The sequence below is a fragment of the Salarias fasciatus genome, chromosome 14 (assembly GCF_902148845.1).
Source record: "Salarias fasciatus chromosome 14, fSalaFa1.1, whole genome shotgun sequence".
In the NCBI taxonomy this organism is placed as follows: Eukaryota; Metazoa; Chordata; class Actinopteri; order Blenniiformes; family Blenniidae; genus Salarias; species Salarias fasciatus.
In genome coordinates this window covers 26,886,150-26,904,609 of record NC_043758.1, presented here as the reverse complement: position 1 = coordinate 26,904,609, position 18,460 = coordinate 26,886,150, and the positions used below count along the sequence as shown (strand labels likewise).

Sequence of the window (18,460 nt, the reverse complement as noted above, 5' to 3'; positions counted from 1 at the left end):
TAAGACGAGATAATAAGCTTTTTTATTGCTTTATATAATTCATAAAATGCATCCTTTGTGACACATGCATTAGAACAAGCGCGTTTACATTTAAATGTCTGAAATGATGGTGGGACTGTTCATTTGGACATTTTCCCCAATTAGTAATAGGGCAATTTTCATTTATTCATTTATTTATTTATTTATTTTTAGGTAATAAGGCGATTTGTTTTGGTTTTGTGTTTCTTTAATAGCTACTCCATGACGCATCCCTCCAAAATAGTCTAAGTTTGACTCTGTAAATCTGTAAATTCCAACTTTGTTGGAATGATGGACAATAAAGTCAAACGGGCCTTTGTGTCTCATTTCAAAGCTTGAGGAGCTGCTGAACCTTTGCCTCTAAAGGATGCTGTGACCCGCGACACGCAGCGCGCAAACACAGAGGCTGAAAGAGAAACAACGATTAACCCCCCCTCTATTGTCTTTATTGTGACAATATTGATTATTAGACATTTTGAGAGGGGGCAGAGATGGGAAATAAAGCCGCTCTGGAGCTAGACGGGCTTTACGGCCGCCCTGGCGTCGTCTCCCGCTGTGGCGCACGTCCCCCTTCACGCTGTTCTGGGCTGGTTGGTTCTCCGAGTTGAAAACCCACAATAAATTCCTGGAGGTGCACACACTTTAGCACCATTTGTGTCATATATGAGACCGCGGGGTGGCAACAAATTAGAGGTCGTGTGCGATAGCGTGCGTAAAAACACTCCGGAGCTGATATCAAACGCACTTTTGGTAACTTTGGAGTGCGGTTAACCCTATTTTCTCCAATCAATTATTGCTTAAATATGAGAAAACAACAAATGTGAGGTTTTGGTAAAGGAAGACAATGGTAGTTTTTTCCTGGCAAAAATGTAAAACAATCTCTATGGGCAAAAACAAATTCAGGAATTAATGTTAAAATTCAGATCTCAATGTGGCGAAGTTAATCTGAATGGAAAAAAATCTAGTATTTGTCAAAATGTTGAATTTAAAGGTGCAATTAACTCGAAATGTATTAAATGTTATTTTTAAATAATGATTTTCTCATCTATATTGTGGTATTATTTTTGAAAAAAAAAGTTTCAGGGTATTCTACAACATTTTGCTTGGATCAGTTTCGCACAGTTTGAGTTTTTCATTTCGAGATTATTGTTTCAAGTTCTGAATAGTTGATGAGAGTGGTTAATGAATAAAAGTGAATGAAGCTTGTCTAGACAAGTGGCAATAAATAACCACACTGAATAAATAATTCCGCCTCTTTAATCCTCACGTGCCGCTCCACTTTCCCTCCAGCGGGACCCTGGACCTGGGTCTGGGCTCGGTGCTGGCTGGATTGACGCTCCTGTCCCGTCCTGTCGGTCCGAGCGGAACATGTGACAGCCTCTCTGATTGGTCCAAAGTTTTCCACCGCAGCCAATCGCCGCTGCTCTCTGCTCACTGAAGACGCAGCCTCTCGACCAATCAGAACGGAGAGCGCAGCCCGGGGTGAGAGAGGAGCTCCGCTGCGTTTGAGTGACTCCTCTCAGTTTGAACCGGTGTCAACAACAAACAACAATATCTCCACCCGATAAAAACTACCCGGAAAACCCAGGGAGACGCGAAAAGTGACTATTTTACTGATTTCCCCCACCCGCTACATCAGCTCGCGGCTTGCCCCGGGACGGATGCTCTGCTGCAGCCCGGGCCGCGGCTGAAGGCGGGTCGAACGGCGTCCTCCCGCTGCGCGCACGGCGGAGGAGCAGCCTCCGCGTCCGGAGGGCTCACCGGGGCGGCGGAGGAGCTATGACTGCGTTGGCGGGGTCAATACCCAGGATGATGCGACCCACGCTGACTCAGAACTACCCCCGCAGCGGATTCCCCCTGGAAGGTAAAGGCACCGATGGGCTCCGGGGGTTCGGCGCTCCTCACTGGATCAATGGTGTTTTGGAAAAAGTCTTAAAAATGCAGCTTACTTTTAATTGCTGGATTTGCTTAAATACGTGATTCTAGCTTTTCTCTATCAACTATTTGCACCATTTTGGTAAACTTTGCGTGCACCCTGCGAATACCTTCCATCAAGACACGTTCATGTATTATCATTAAGCTTTATTATTGACGCAATTATTGGTAATAAGTAATGAGTTAGTCTATATAATCCTTACATTCCTGTGTATTTGGAGCCATGACTCTAGTGTTTTGCCTCCACTTGTAGTTTCCACCCCGCTGGGTCAAGGCCGAGTCAACCAGCTCGGAGGAGTTTTCATAAATGGCAGACCTCTGCCCAACCACATCCGCCATAAGATCGTGGAGATGGCGCACCACGGCATCAGGCCGTGCGTCATCTCCCGCCAGCTGCGCGTCTCCCACGGCTGCGTGTCCAAGATCCTGTGCCGGTACCAGGAGACGGGCTCCATCAGACCGGGCGCCATCGGAGGCAGCAAACCCAAGGTAAGCACCGGAGAGGCGGGCAGAGGAAGGCGCAGACCGGGCGGAGGTCAGGACGCATGTGCGTGGATGTTTTCTGACTTTATGGTGCCAGCTGGCAACTTTTTGATTACTAAACTTTGTGTGTGGACAAAGTGAAAAATGTGTATGTGTGTGTGTTTGTTTTATTTTAACCTTTGAAGCAGGGAACCACGCCGGACGTAGAGAGGAGAATAGAAGAGTACAAGCGGGAAAACCCGGGTATGTTTAGCTGGGAGATTCGGGATAAATTACTGAAGGATGGGATATGTGACCGCAACAACGTTCCTTCAGGTAAAAAAAAGGCAGGAAAGACTTCATGCACTTTTTGTAGCTAGTTTTTTTTTATTACACATTTTATCCACAGTTTTGTTGATTGTTAAAACAATTTAACGCAAATTATAGAAAATGCTTTTTGTGGTTTAAAATGTGCCAATGAACTTTAAAAGCAGCCACTTTTTTGTAACTTGATAATTATTTTTGTATTTTTTTTTTAAAGTTCTACTCTGTAAAAGTTTTTGGTTAATTTATTTTCCATTGGACTCTAATTGGTTTCTCGGTGTTTCTCGCAGTCAGCTCCATCAGTCGCATCATGCGGAGTAAATTCGGGGGAAAAGGCGACGAAGAGGAAGACGAGGAGGAAATGGATAAGAAGGAGTTGGAGGACAGCGACCGGAGGACCAAACACAGCATTGAGGGCATCCTGGGAGACAGATGTGAGTAAATTCGAGCAGTTGTTGTTTCTGCTTGTTAAACAAAGAGTTGATATTTGTACATGTGTGACCCCAATTAGACACATTAGAGTCCAGTTGAGTCAGGCTCGGTCAGATATCTTCACAGAGGAGTTTCCTGCTCTTTGTGCACGACCTCGAAGCATCTGTGTCCACATCTCCAACCTGTGGAGTGTCTTTTACGCACGGGGTGTCAAAGAGTGAGCGCCTTTTACGCAGCGGTGCAGCGAGGCCGCGTGTGAAGTTTGAGCATGCCGTAAAGTTGTTGGGATGCGGGGGGAGAGTGTGTGTCCTCCTTTGTTAGGGATTCTTTATCGACCATATCTGTGGGGCTAATGCTTTTCCCATGAGGCCGCGCCGTAAATCAAACAGCAGGTGATGGAGAGAGAGAGAGAGAGAGAGAGAGAGAGAGAGACAGAGAGAGAGAGAGAGAGAGAGAGACAGAGAGAGAGAGAGAGAGAGCTACAAAGCTGCGTGTGCTTGTGTGTAAATCCTCACTATGAACGCACATGCAGAATGCATTTATCTAAAGTCATACATTAGTTATTGAGTCAATGCTGCAGTGCCTTCATAATTAGATCAACTTTATTCACATCTTGTTTGTGTCCTTTCTGTCTTACTTTTTAATATCAAGCTCTCCAAGTACTGTTTTTGCAAAGTAGTCAAATCGGTCGAGATCAAATGGAACGCACTAAAAATAGATATTCACAGATGATCTGATGGGTCACGAAGTCTTTCGCTTATAATCCTCTTCTCTGCTAAAACCTGTGCGTTTCAGGACAAGGAACAAAACGGGACATAATTTCAGCGTCAATTTATTTTTAGCAGCTATTCACACATTTGCATTCCGTCCACGTGTTTAACTCTTTTGATTAATTATATACTTTGAAAGTGTTATAACTTTAACTGTGTACATCTTTTTAAAAAAAAATGTATTTCCTCTGAGTTTGTGTCAATGAAAAAAAAAGATTATACATGTTTGATTGAAAATAACCATTCAGTTGCTTTGCTTTGCTTGGCTTTGCTTGGTAATTTGTGATTTTTTTTTTTATTTATAAATTAATGATTACGCACGAAATCGTTGATGGAAGTTATACATAGTTGAAAATTGGGAAAAGTCTCAAACAGTGCTAATAAGTCATATTCTGCTATTTATGGCTGTTGGTAGAACAGCAGTAGAATAATTTGTCATTGTGTGTACTACATTATTTTATTATCTGTTTAAAAACAGTACATCTAACCAATTTAAATTAAATCCGTTTAACGATGGACACCTCGATGTTTTTCATATCTTTGGGGAAAAATTATCCGCCTTAAATAAAAAAAAAAGTCTAATAATAAAAAAGTGGACAAAGTTCTGGGAACAGTAAATACTGCATGTGTGATGGGGAAACAAGGTAAAAACAATATAAAATGTGATTTCTCTTAGTTTAATTCTATTCAAAGGCAAATGAAGGTTTGTACTCGCACTGAAAGTTTGAAAGCCTCTGAGTTTGTCTGGAAGCGCAGTTTTCAATTTCCAAGTCTCCCCATGAAGGGTTAAGCTGAAATGGGCCATATAATTCAGAGGGGAAACACTGGAAGTGGTGGCTGCTGGTATTATTTATCCAAAGTGAAACTTAAGAACAGGCGGGTATTGTTGCTAAACTCTCTGGATCCTCGGCTCTCTAATGAGCTGTCACTATCCGGGCATCTCTGGCACCGAGCGGCGCTGCGAACAGTTTCCACCGCGGCCGCGAGGGAGGACGGATCAAGGAGACAAAATGTCCCCCCAGATGAGTTGATCAAACATTTGTTGAACGGTTTCCATCTCCGGACAAAGGCGCGCCTCGCGCGCACAACGGGACGCTCGCGGATGAACTTAGGAGACAAAGGCGCGCGGAGTCTATTTGGGGGCTCACGCTCGGGCTGCGCGCGGACAAAAGGGGCCAGCTTGGAAACAGCTTTTGGGGGGAACCTGCTTAGAATTCAAGAAGCAAGAGGGGCCAAAAAAGAAAAAAGAAAAAAAAAAGGAGAGAGAGAGAGAGAGAGAGAGAGAGAGAGAGAGAGAGAGAGAGAGAGAGAGAGAGAGAGAGAGAGAGAGAGAGAGAGCTTCTCCAAAGCCCGACAGAACTTATTCTGAGGCCGCAATGAAGGATGAATTATTCAGGGAAAGCTGCAGCTCGGTTTAGAGGGAAAATGGCCGTTTTCACCTACAAAATGTTTCCTATTCGGGGTCCCGACTGCCATTCACCGGGACAACCGACTCCTCTGAAATCCAGGCACGTCCCGCCTGAGGATGCGTGCGCGCTCCCGGGACCCTCACACCGCGGGCCTGCGCCTCAATTAAACAAACTCCAATTAGGTGTGAGATCCGCATTTCTTCCTGAGACTAAATGATTCTCAGAGAATATAATGAAAAAATAAGAGTTATGCTGATTAGGAACACACTTGATCAAACTTTTAATATATTCACATCAACGCTTTTTCTCATTTAGAGATACTTTTATAAGCTTCAAATCTTTTTTTTTTTTTTTTAAATTTGGAATATTATGCCTACAGAGTTTATTTAAATTAGAGGATATCAAATATGAATTACTTACTTTTGTGGCTTTAAAAAGTGTTACATATAAGTGAAATACCCTTTAAACGGATGTTATTTTGCATAAAATAGACCTGAATAAGGATGTGCAGTATTTAATGTAAATATAGTGAGAGAACATCTGTGAAATGCTGTAAAAAAGTAGACTATATTATATTCAAATGTGTCCTATATTAAAATCAGCCTGACTAAATGTACCTTATTATCGTCCATTTAATAATAAGGTATTATAATATTACACAGGTTCATTAAAGCTTTTATTTTAGGAGTGCTGTGGACTTCGGAAACATTTTTGCCCAAATAATGACAATATTAACACTGTTTTAACTGGTAATCAAGCACTCATTTTAAATGAATTTCTTGTTTTTCAAACATATTAGAAAAACCCAACTTTCACAAATGTTCAAATGGAAACAGGCCCTTCATGTTTTTCACTGCCTTCACTTCAAGAAAATGTTTAATTTGTTTGGCAAAAAGTTAGAACAGGCAAAGAAAAACTCTTTATTGAACTGAAATTTACAGTTGTGCCACCTCAGACCCCTTTAGGGGTCGCAGACCAGATGTTGAACACCTCTGGTTCAAAGTCACAAACGCAATCACTCTCACGAAACTTTGCATTTTGTGGTGTTTTTGCGCGTTGCGGTTGAATAAATGCGCCACACTCTGAGTGCTTCGGGAAAAACAACATTGTCCTGTTAAGGAGCATGTGATGGAGCCTAATTGCCGCATTTGTCATAATATTCAGATTGTAGAAAGCACAGGGCCTCCGCTCCGTGAGGACGGACGGTAATAACCGGGAGCCGCGCGCAGCCCGCAGCCTCATGATCCATCACGGATTCTTTGATGCGCCTCGGCCTTATGGCCCCCGCGGACATTAATAATGTCCCCTAAACGATGTCGATATTGTGCTATGTCACATTTAATGACGGAGGGAGTGTATTAAAGAGTGCTTTCGCTGAATGGGGTCCAATGTTCTCCCCGGAGAACCCCCGATCTGGCCCCGGAGCGCAGCTTCACAATGGGGGCCCCGGCCACCCGTCCTGCGCCGCCGCCGCCGCCGCCACCCTCCCCTCCATCACTTGCTCCCCAAATCTCTTCAAGCAGATTAAATCGACTCTTTTATTTCATGGCACTTTCATCTGGAGAGCCACACCGCCCCTCTCCCTCTGTTTCCTCCTCTCTCCGTGTCTCAGCCTGCGGCGCACAGCGTTTCATTTCTCAGACGCATCCTCGGCTGCGCACAAAGGGCGGCCAGTGTCCTCCAGAAGGTTTGCGAAGCGCACTCTGTATTAACCTTTTGTGGCTTGATCGTGCGTGTTTAGTGGCAAGTTCAACTCTTTTGTTGGAAATATTCTTTCTGTGGGCCTTATTTTTAGTTTGTAACTGATCGGCGGAGAGAAAAAATACGCATGCTTCAGAATAGTGGTAAATATACTGGAATGAAGAGGACTCGGGCTGTTTTAACGGATTTACCGAAGTAACATTGCTTCTAAAATTAACTTTGGGTGCCTCAAAAACAATGCATCTGTTTTTTTTCAACGTTAAAATCATGTTTGATTCCATGGAAGCTTCAGTTAAAAGATGTCATACTAATAACACAATATTTCAGGAGTTGCATTGTTCAGTAGAAGTAATAAAAACAAAGTGTGAAGTCATAGTATAAAACCATCATCAACAGGTTAATTTAACATAATAACCTGTCTTTTCATTTCTGTGTGGGAATCAGCCACAGACTAATAGAAAGCCACTTTTGAATGACCAGTACAGATGATATGCTCACATTTATCCAGTAAAAGTATAAAGTTATGTGATCAATTTAATACCAAAAAGCCTACTTAACCCTTCATCTGGTAATTTGTGTGCATTCTTTTGTGTTTCTTTCAAATTGGTTCTGACAGTCATCTTCAGCTGCTGCTCTGGGTTTCCTTCACTGCTCTGGAAAAGCATCTTTTCAGTCAGTCAGTTCACCTGTATTTAACTTGGATTTAATAAATAAAGCGTGAATATTGTGCTCTGTATGCTGAAAACAATTGCAGGTTTTTAAATGTATATCCAAAGACTTTAAGTCATTATAGATGAATACATAGTGGGATAGTGGTAGCAGGTATCCATAAATAAAATATATGAGAAAATATTTCCACTTTTTAAAATAGAAATTTCAAAAATATGTATGATTTTGGTCAGTATCATGCATTTCAGCAGTTTTTATCGTGCTAAATGTTAAACAAAGGTGTTTTATACAGACTTCTAGGAATTGAAAAGTCCTCTTATAACATTGGAGTGTGTTGTTTTAAAGAAGGATAAAACATACAGATGTAATATCTGTACTTATTTCTTATTTCTTAAACCATCAGATTGTATTTCTTTTTAACTACATCATCCATTACTGCATTTTCTTTTGAGGAATATAAATCTTTAATGTTACTGTGATTAACTCTTTTGTATAATTGCAATAGATGAAAGTATTTTAAAGAGGCAGTGCACCATGGGAATGCCACCTGTTGCTCCATCAGATATGAAAAGCTCCAGTGCCAAAGTGAACACAATAAAACCAGATTTCTTCCTCATTTCCATTCAGACCTGAACCTCTTTGCCAGTCAGCGTGGCCCTTCGGGCCCCAGCTGAACTCCGGGTGTCGCAGTGATTAAAGTTAATGATTAAAATGAGTGTCGGCGTCGTCCGCCTGCCCCCGCCGCCCTCCTCACATCTTCACAGTGTATCTTTTCCACTCTGCACTTACTTAGGTGAAATTAGCCAGATAATACAGAGGAGCCTTGTTGAGGGCCGATACATTTCCATTTAGGCTCTATACTCACACACACACACACACACAAACACGCGCACACACGCACACACACACATTCCACTCTGCAATGCAAACAGTCAAAGGGATAACTTTATTTGGTGAAAGGGGATCCTGGAAAGGGCTAATTGAATAAGCCCGGGATCTTTGAAAAAGCCCTACCATGGTGAGCGCAGTCATCATGTCATAATTAGGTTTATTGAGGCGCATTCCTTCAATCTGCCTCCATTCGGCCGGCCTCATTGTATCTGCGGCCGGGGCCAATGGCCGGGGGACAAAAGGGGAACCGTGAGCAGACAATACATGAAAGAGCCATAAAGATTTAGCAGGCTTTGTCGCAGAAACGGAGCAGGACTCTGTTTGTGTAAATAATGCCGGTGAATGAGGGCCCGGGGTCCCTGTGCACCGCGAGCCATGGGCACACACTGGAGCGGTGCCATGGCACAGGAGGGCAGGGGGGGGCGGGCAGGGATGGAGGCAGAGCGGGGTCAGAAACTGTTCAGCACAGGCTGACTGATAACCTTCACTTCTGGACATGAACTCCACCAGTTCTATTTAAACACTCACCAGAAAACTCAAAACAATAATCAAGCTTCTGAAGAGTTTTGTGACATGAGAAGCGCTCAAAAGCTTATAGTCTTCAGTAAGAGGGAAAAACTGAGTGTTGATTTAATGTTCAATTGAGAAAATAAGCAGAGTGATGATAATGGTCATAATTCACCCTAAAAAGACTCATTTAAATAAGAAAAAAACTAATTCAACTGTAAACAAGCGATGGCAAAACGGAACCTTTCAGTTTTCTATCAGAAAAGTTTAAAAAAATCCAACTGATCTGCAGTTATAATTCATTTTTTTAGTAATATCAACCCTAAAAATCTGAGATGTTCACACTGAAATTGCACAAAACACAAATACTGTCTAAAAGCACCTACACACAAATACACAAATACACAACCCAGATGTCAAGAATCGCTTATTTATTTTTTTAACCCTATTCAGAAACCTGGTACTGTACAACAACGAACAATGACAAACATAATATAACAAACTGAGTATTCTGCACACATAATGGATTTTTGAAGCCGTTTTAAGGCTGCCACATAAGTTTGCTTTGTTCAAACAACAAACTTTTCATTGACATGTTTAAAAAACAACGGACTCGAATTAAGTTCCACCATTTACTATTTTTTAAATCAATATAGATTTTGTTAAATCCATATTTCAGTCAAATCTTTTGCGTATTTGAGTTCCTTAAACATGCAGAAAAAATATTCTGATTAAGTCAACAAGACATTTTAAGTCTTACTAACTCAATTCGCCTGCAAAAGCATGAAATGACAGCCGCGTTTGACAAATTTAAGCTGTTCAAACTGGAAAAAATGTAATGTCTCGTTGCATCAACTCATCCTTTGTCTGAACTGTCATGAACTTCACAGATAAATTTTGCATGTCAAATACTCTTTTAGTCGAACTGACTCATAAATTAGATGATTCAAACCTCAAATCTCCTCCTACAGTGTTTTTTTTCTCCAAGTCTGAAAAAGGCATGAGCCGTAAGCGCCTGATGGATCCGATAATAGCTATTGGCTATTAGTGGCCTGCTGAAGAGGGCTCTGTGTGTCCGCTCAAAGACCCAATGTGTCACTCAGAGCGTCCCTGGGCACGAGGGCAAGAGCGGGGGGGCACGAGGGCCAAGTGACCAGTATCAAATCACTCTCCTCTACCCCGGGGCTCGCTCGCTCTCTCGCTCTCTCTCTCTCTCGCTGCGTTTCTCCCTCCCTCATCCCAGCACTCCTCCCTGTCTCGTGAGTTTTTTTTCCAATAAGCCCATGCACGGCGACTATCCAAGCATGAAAACATAGTTATCTGCAAATGAATGGCCGCTCTATGCTTCATTAAAGCCTCTTTTTCCTTTCACACCCTTATTGTGACCCTCTGATATCAATTCAAAGGGCAATTAATGAATGCACACCGACTTTGAAGTCAGGGTGATTTCTGGAGAGGGTGGGGCTTTCTTCAAGTTGTGTATTGGGGTATTTTTTTGAGGGGTATTCCCCCCTTAAAAAAAATACCCCGCTGCAGCGCCCTCAGCCTTCACCCCGTGATGGACTAGCCACATTGAGCTGAGAGCGAGAGAGCGAGCGAGCGAGCCCCCAAAGACGGTTTGAAGGGAGTGAAAGAGTGAAAAGGCCCAGAGAAGGTCAAGTAGAATGGCTCGCCTTAGAATAAGGCCCCTCTTTATCCACACTATAGGCACAACAGCTGAGGGGCGGGGGAGGGGGGGGGGGGCAGAGTGAGCGGGGGCTTGTTTTTTAACATGCGTAAGTGTGTTTGTGTGGAGAAAACATGCAAGAATGTGAGCGTCTGTGTTTTTCCCCCCACATCACGTATCGGACCGCGTGGTTTGTGTGCATCACAACGTCTGCGTGTCAGAGTCTACAGAGGCGAGGCGGAGGGCAGTAAGTGCAGCATCAGGGCCGCTGACGGGGACGGGGACGGGGAGGGGACAGACAGCCGTCAATCACCCGACCGATGGAGCCTGACTCTCTTTTCCCACCTTTGTTAACCAATTAGCCTCCGAGACTTTCAGAGTGTGTGCTTGTGCCGTGTGGGACTATCTTCTGTCATCGTCAGTGGCTGGACCTGAAGGCTTCAGGACTCACAGGGGGGGGGAAACTGTGCGCTCAGCACTGGAGTAGATGTGTCAGTTCTGGAGATTAACACTGAATTTAACTGCGAGCTGCAGTTTGTTGCAATGTTTCTAGTAATTATTGTTGCAGCCTATCTGTCTATCTATCTATCTATCTATCTATCTATCTATCTATCTATCTATCTATCTGTCTGTGTATGCAAGGAGCTGTGGAACTTCTCAAAACACTTCAACTGTCTCCATTGTAAAATTTGGAAAATGCAACTTTTTGAAAATGACTCCCAAGGTAAAACCTTTCCAAAAACTCACTGATTCTGTTTTCACCGAAACAGGTGAAAACACAACTTTTCTGAAACTCTGCTGCTGAATATTCTCACAAGCAGATGGACAATACAAACAAAGTTTGTCTCTAGAGTAGAATGACTCCCATTCCAAATCCTTCGGTCACTTGATGGTTTCATCAAAAAACTGTATTCAAGGGTTATTATGGTTTCACTCCAGGCCAAATTTGACTGCAATGTAAAATCAATAAAGAAAAGAAATAAATAAACAGATAAAAAAAATTGTTGCTGTTATTGTGTTTTTCAGTGTATAATCTTTTTTAGTTTCATTAGTAAATTTTCATCCCATTTATGCTACAGTTGTAGAGATTTAACTCTTCTTATGTTTTCAAATTTTAAGTTTTCAAACAAGAAAGGTTTGCAAAATAATAAAGTTCTTAGGATATCTTAGGAACCCTTTTTTTGTACAGGTAAAAGCTAAAAGAATGATTTTTTTTTTTTTTTGCATTTTTTGAAGCCATGTTAACCTTTTTTCATGCATCTTATGGAAACTTCATTAACAAACATCCGTTGGAGGGAAGTGGACGGGCTAACATATTTGTGGAACTCGGTCTATTAGTTCCGACGGCACAAGACGCCTAAAAAAAATAAATTCCTGATGAAAATAATCAATAGTTAAGAGTCTGTTTGAATGAATACGCCGCTTTGTGGACGTTGATTACAGCGACTTCCTTGTTCAAACAGGGATTCCCTGCCAAACCAAGAGTTCCCCTGGAAATATTTAGAGACATTAAGCGAAAAGCATGAAAACCTAGATCTACTTTCACAGACATAAACTGAAAACACTGTTTATAACCTGGCTGAATTAAGATGTTAATTCTCTACACACTACTACAGCTACCTGAGTTGCTGGATATATCTAAGTTCTGATAAGTTGGAGTGACAAAATACTTTGGTTTTACCGTAGCATTAAGACGCATCTAAAATTGTAATATTGGAATTTAGTTGTGAAATAGGTGTTCTTTGGGGTCAAGAACGTGAAAGTTCATGAGCATCTTATTGAATCGAATTAATTTAACATTTCAGTCTTTTGATGTTTTGACTGAAGGTATTAGGAAATTAAATCAGACAAATCTTTATATCAGGGCCGTCAAACATATTTTGGTTCCGGGGCCACATGCTGTACAGTCCAATGTTTGACACTATATACCCACTGCAGCCGTTTCACTTGTTACATTTGTGATCATGCAGAATATCTTATTTTGTAAATCAAATTTGTCCACTTAATAATCTAACTGAAAGATGTAGCGCCACTGTTTTTGCTTCACTTTTCAAAACTGTTCATTCCTGTTGAGGAGTAATGGTAGCTGCAGTCAGCAGGGACGATCTGCGAAGCGGAAGCTGTCAAACTTATTCCACTTCAGAACAAAAAAAAAAAAAAAAAAAGACCTGCTCACACACCTTGCTGGACTTCTACAAGTTCCCCTCTGACTGGAGCTGGGAGTCATTTTTTAAAGTCAAAGAGATAAGCTGTGGGGTTTTCTGGGGGTCGCTCTCCCCCGGTGCTACGCAGGAAACGGGGTTAGCAACACATGTAGCCTCTGATGACAGGTAACGACCTCCTGAAGCTCGGCTCCCATCAGTCTTTGATGACAGATGCTTCAGCGTTTAACAAGACTGAGACTGATGACTTTCTTTTTTTTTGTATCTCCTCGCCAACACTCGCACACCTCTTTCGTTTACAGGACATCTGTGAAGGTCAGAATTCTTTCTTTAAGCGAGTCAAGTGAGTTCGGCCTCCGCGATCCGGCCTCCTCCCACACACATGCACTCCCCACCTCTCTCCTGGAGTCGCAGATGGGTCCATAAGCTGTCAGTAAAGCCATTATCCGGCCCAGCATCTGCCCGCCTTGACTTCTATGTACTGTTTAATGCAGTCGGCCAGTCACTTAGTCCCCCGGCTCCTGAATGGGAGCAGCACGGTCGACTCCGCCCAAATAAATGCTGCGTTTGTCTCCTCTGCCTTTTGTTTTGTGTGGTGTGTGTGTGTGTGTGTGTGTGTGTGTGTGTGTGTGTGTGTGTGTTTGGAGAGGAGTAGGTGGAGAGAATTGATAGGGGGGGGGGGGGGGGGGGGGGGGGGGGGGGGGGGGTGATGTGTCAGAGAGAGCTCGATTAACCAAAAGCCCCAGAAGAGTTACAGGGATGTTCGAAGAAAGCGGCATAAACAATCCCGCATATGGTCACTCGCTTCCAACCCCCCCACCCCCACCCCCCCACCCCAACAACTCCCCACGAAATCCACGCCATTCCCCCGTTTAAATCGCCATCTCTGGTGAAAAAAAAGTGGAGTGCCACATGTCTCAGCGGACACTTTCAGGGCCTTTTGTGTCCCCATCTCAACTGTTGTGGTTCCCACCTCCTCCTCCCAGACGGCCGTCCAAAAAGGCTGTTTCAGCTAAATCCTCTCCTCCTGTTTTCTTCTTCTTCTGCTCCTTCTTCCCTGGGATGGCGTTGCGCAGTGGGAGCCATTTTGGGGCTTTCTTGGCTCTGGAGAGGGTTGTTTTGGCCCGGAGTCCCCTTTTGCCCCATGTGCCTCTCGGGGGGCTTCAGTTTGGTTAAATTAAACAGTTTTCTTTTCTCCTCTCTTTAACCCCTTCCACCTCCCCTCCCTCCACCGCTCTTATTTAATGCTCTCCCCCGGCTCCCAGACCAGCTCGCAGAGGTCGCTTTCTTCATCCCGGCTCCCGCTCGGATAATTTTACCCTTTTAAGGCTCACGTTTTCTCCTATTTCGATAAAGTGACATGAGCCAGGGCCACATCTGCAAGCCCCCCCCTCACACCACCTCTGCTTCTTGAATCTGACGTGGGAGTGAAAGTAGAGTGCGTAGAAAGAAGTCAAGTGTTTACAGGGGTTCTAAATGCAGCATTTTAAAATATAGCATATGTCTACAGGCGGGGAGTGATACCGGGCTTAGAGTGGATAATTTGATTGGCCGAGGCTGCTCGACAGTGCCAAGGCGATAGGATCAGATCTTGGGGATAGCGAGGCGATGACGGCGAATGAGGCACTCAGAAACCACAGGTTTACGAGGTTGGAAAAGATCCGAGAAACAGGAGAGAAAGGTCTCACTGTCATCTCTCCATCTAGACCGTCCTCTTTGTCTCGGAGAGGTAAGGCGCTCTGCGCCCACGCCGGGTTAGTATTTTATCTTGACAAGGCGTGGAGAGTGTTTTGGAGCTCGAGCATTTGGACGCCACGTGAGAGGTTGGGGGGGGGGGGGGGGGGGGAGTATTAATGGACGCTGCAGCGAGGACGCCTCGGGGCTGACAAGCTCGATTAGCAAAGCCTAAAATTTAGCGAATACGAGGGGAAAGTCCAGCACTGTGTTTGTGGCACATGGTGAGAGTGTGAGCCAGCGAGTGTGTGTTTACAAGCTCCAGCAGCAGCGTTCTGGGGGGTTTTGTGTGGTTGTTCTCGATGTCGGCATGACTCTCCAACCCAAAGTTACTCTGTGTTCTCACCTTTTATTTAGATGACATTAAATTGTAAAATTTATGGAAAGTGCAAGAAGAAATAAAAAGACCTGGTTTCCAAAATTTACCATAATATGATGAACTGTATAACCCAAATCTAAAATTTTAATTCCATAAGGGTGTTTAGGTTCTCTATTTCTCTGAGTTCATTCCATAAATCATGAACTGCTTGAGATTGTATCAGCATCCTTTCAAAATGTCCTTTCCCACCGTGTCTTTGAACACCAGCGCACCTGTCACTGCTTATATATGTGACTTACACTTGAAAGAAACTCCCTCCAGCCTGGTCAATGTGAAGACTACTAGAACCAAAGAGCAACAAGGTTTGTGATCACAAACTCCACCAAGCCAGGGCAGGAAAGGCAATTTATTATTTATAAAACCAAAATAGGTGGAACGCAGCCTCGTAGTAAATCTACCTATACTGGACTTGTTCTTCTAAAGCAGGGGTGGGCAACTAATTTCATGTGTGTGTGTGTGTGTGTGTGTGTGTGTGCGTGTGTGCAAACTTATGCTGCTCGGTCGACCAGTTGGATTTGCTGCTGAATAACACACTGACTGTTAAATGTGTGTCGACAAGATAATAGTGGCGTTCATGCTAATTTAATAGCTTACTATGAGGAGGGTGGAATATGACTCGATAACAGGATAACTAGATAAGAACAATATAAGGTTCAAATCAGCCTTTATTGGAGATGTTAAAATGGTGAGAATCTTTTCCTAACCTGGTCCATCACAGCTTTTTTGTTTTGTTTTTTTTTTGCACTTTTTTCAAATACTTCTTCGGTCTTGCAATCTTTTCTGAATGTTCTCTGTTTCTCTCCTTTTTCCCCACCGTGTGCACTTTGTGGACAGATCATCTCTCAAGCTATGATTTATTTTCTTCTTCTTTGTCATATTGAGATTTATTCGCTGTAGCCCTGCAATATGTTTTATAACTTCCTACTCTAACACATCCGGATGCATGGTCTCAGATGTCGTGCTCTGTGGAGGGGCTCGGTGTTCCACACAATCACTCCATTGCTAAAACAAGCAAACGGACATAGAAATGACAGTTTCCAACAGATCTACTGCACAGGCGTTTTGAATACTCCTGTTTGCAGATGTTATCGCTCGTGGTGTTAACTGGCATGAACATGCATTTAGCACATGTTATGCAGGATCTCATTAAATTAGAGATGAAATGCAGTGTTCAACTCCGTGCCTTGATGTGCTGAGTTCTGGGAATTTTCTGGATTCCAGTGGTATTAGAGATTTTACAATACAGAATAGGAGTTGGTTAGTGTGAGAACAGAGCGGGGGTGCTGGTTCCTTTCAGGGTTTTCACTCCTCAGAGCTGTTAAACATGCTTTTAGAGATGTCCTTTGCTCACCGGTTACACTTGCTGACTGTTCCATCAGACGTTGTCATTGTTGGTTATAGTTTGAATCAGCAAAGTACAAAACATCACATTTGACTGACCTTTACATGATCGCTATAAAAACCCTTTCACATTTAATAACTCATTTTCACATACACATGCATACACATGTTGGCCTACCTTATGGTCTGTGTTTGTTTTTACATTAAGCAAACAATCTTTTGTCACAAAAACCTTCTTGCTTTGTAACCTCCAAGTGCTTTTTCCATTAAGAGATGGTGTTGCTGTGATAATCCTGAAAGAAGTTGGTGTGGCAGACAGATGAAAGTCAAGTCGCCGTAGGAGAGTTTTCTAACCTTTGTACTATACATAGTAATTCCCACATTTTTTAATTTATTCTCAAAGATCAAATAAATAATTTTTCATATAAATGACAAGACGTGACTGCTATTCCAGTGTTTTCCGATTACAGCTTATCTGTTCATTCCTAAACTACTTCTCAAAACTGCTGCATGTTACAGTTGAAACAGCATCAAGAAAATTTGAGGAAATCGGCAAGAGTCGATGAGAAAGAGACATTCTTTTTCCTTCGCTCACTTCAACTAGTGTCCACTCATGTGGAGAGAGCCTCTCAGACTGTGGATGTTCCCTTTGCCCCCACCCACAACAACTATGACCCAACACAGATGCCCAGACACACTATCCCCATGGGTACATTTACAACCACAACAACAGCCTCCATTGCCCCCACTTCCCTCTCCGGCCCCTCAGGTGCTCTTACAGTTCCCTCTGGAAGAAGGGGAAGGGAGCAGTGTTTTTTTTTTTTTTTTATATAACAGAAGGGTGGGGGTAGAATGCCCCTGGGCTATGCCCCCCATGTACCCCCTCTCCCATCCCCCCAAAGCCCTCTTCGGATACTTTTTTTTTGGCCCCCTCCACCCTTCCCCAACCCCTCCCAAGCTCCCCCGTGGGGCAGGTGACAGGCCTCCACTGTGAAGGGCTGAGGGAGCCATGACGGATTCCACAGATGGAGCGTGGAAATCGCCGGCAAAGACCTCAGCTCTGTGGAAGCAACAAAGAGCCCCCAAGAGTCATGGAGAGAGAGAGAGAGAGAAGAGAGAGAAAAGAGAGAGATATGGGTGGAAAAGAGAGCGCAAGAGGGATGGGGGACAAAAGGAGGGTGACGAGGAGGGGGAACAAGCGTGGGTGAGGAGTGGGAGGAGAAGGTGGTGCTTGTTTAAGAAGTACTGGTGTGCCAAAAGGGGAAAGACGGGCAAGCTTATCGGGCAAAAGCGGAATTTCCATCCGTCTGTTGAAGTGAAATAGTCCCAACATTGTCTGGGTGCTTTCGAGATCAGAGCGTTTCTCCAGACATCGCTGCCATTTCAGTCCATCAGCGTTACGTTTTATCTGCAGATCGATGAACGCGGCGGTGAGACGAGCAGAGCTGCTTCAGACTTTCGGGTCCACAGACTAAAGAGGTGCCACGTTGTCGCTCTTTCAGAAAACTGGAAACCCCGGTAGCACTCATAACCGATAGGTAATTCCAAAGTGATTAAGGATTTTCCCAGCTCGCCTAGACTTTCCCAAGGCACAAATCCCTGTGAAATGCTGAAGAACGTTGCATGCTGGGGTTGGGTGAGGGGACGGCTGGAGAGGGCATTCCTCGCAGCCCTCCTCTGTAGCAGGAACTGGTGGGGGAGGCCGCAAAAAAAAAGGCCTCGTCTCTTGTTTTTCAGCCGTCCCATCCGAGAAAGTCCAAAGCCCTGCACTCCACGCCCCGAATTCCTTCCTCAGCATTGATAGGGTAAAGTCTCGCCTCCTCATCCATGATGTGACACTAATCTGGAGAAGTTCTTTTTTCAAGAAACGGTGCCACAAACACCTCATAAAACCGGCGTCTCGAAGGAATTGTCTCGTCTTTTCCCTGCACCCTTTCTCAAAATGCTCATCGAAAGCTAACGAAGAAATAACGACCTCCCCAAAATTGCAAACATATTCAGCTGAGGATTAAGGCAATGTCTTCATTTCTCTCGCTCCCCCTTTGAAAATATTTTACTTA

General features: G+C 43.6%; 1 protein-coding gene across 4 annotated transcripts in view; it reads left to right on the top strand.

The window, feature by feature from the left end:
• The first annotated feature begins 1,701 nt into the window (after positions 1 to 1,701).
• The window catches only part of pax3b (paired box 3b), a 31,732-nt gene continuing 14,973 nt past the window's right edge, over positions 1,702 to 18,460 (top strand). For 2 of the 4 annotated variants that reach the window (XM_030109102.1, XM_030109105.1), the window contains exons 1-4: positions 1,702 to 1,882; positions 2,207 to 2,442; positions 2,622 to 2,751; positions 3,030 to 3,173. In XM_030109102.1, the coding sequence (XP_029964962.1) occupies positions 1,798 to 1,882; positions 2,207 to 2,442; positions 2,622 to 2,751; positions 3,030 to 3,173 (595 nt within the window). In that variant the 5' untranslated portion in view covers positions 1,702 to 1,797. The remainder of the gene's footprint in view (positions 1,883 to 2,206; positions 2,443 to 2,621; positions 2,752 to 3,029; positions 3,174 to 18,460) is intronic. The other 2 variants (XM_030109104.1, XM_030109106.1) reach the window with 2 other exon arrangements.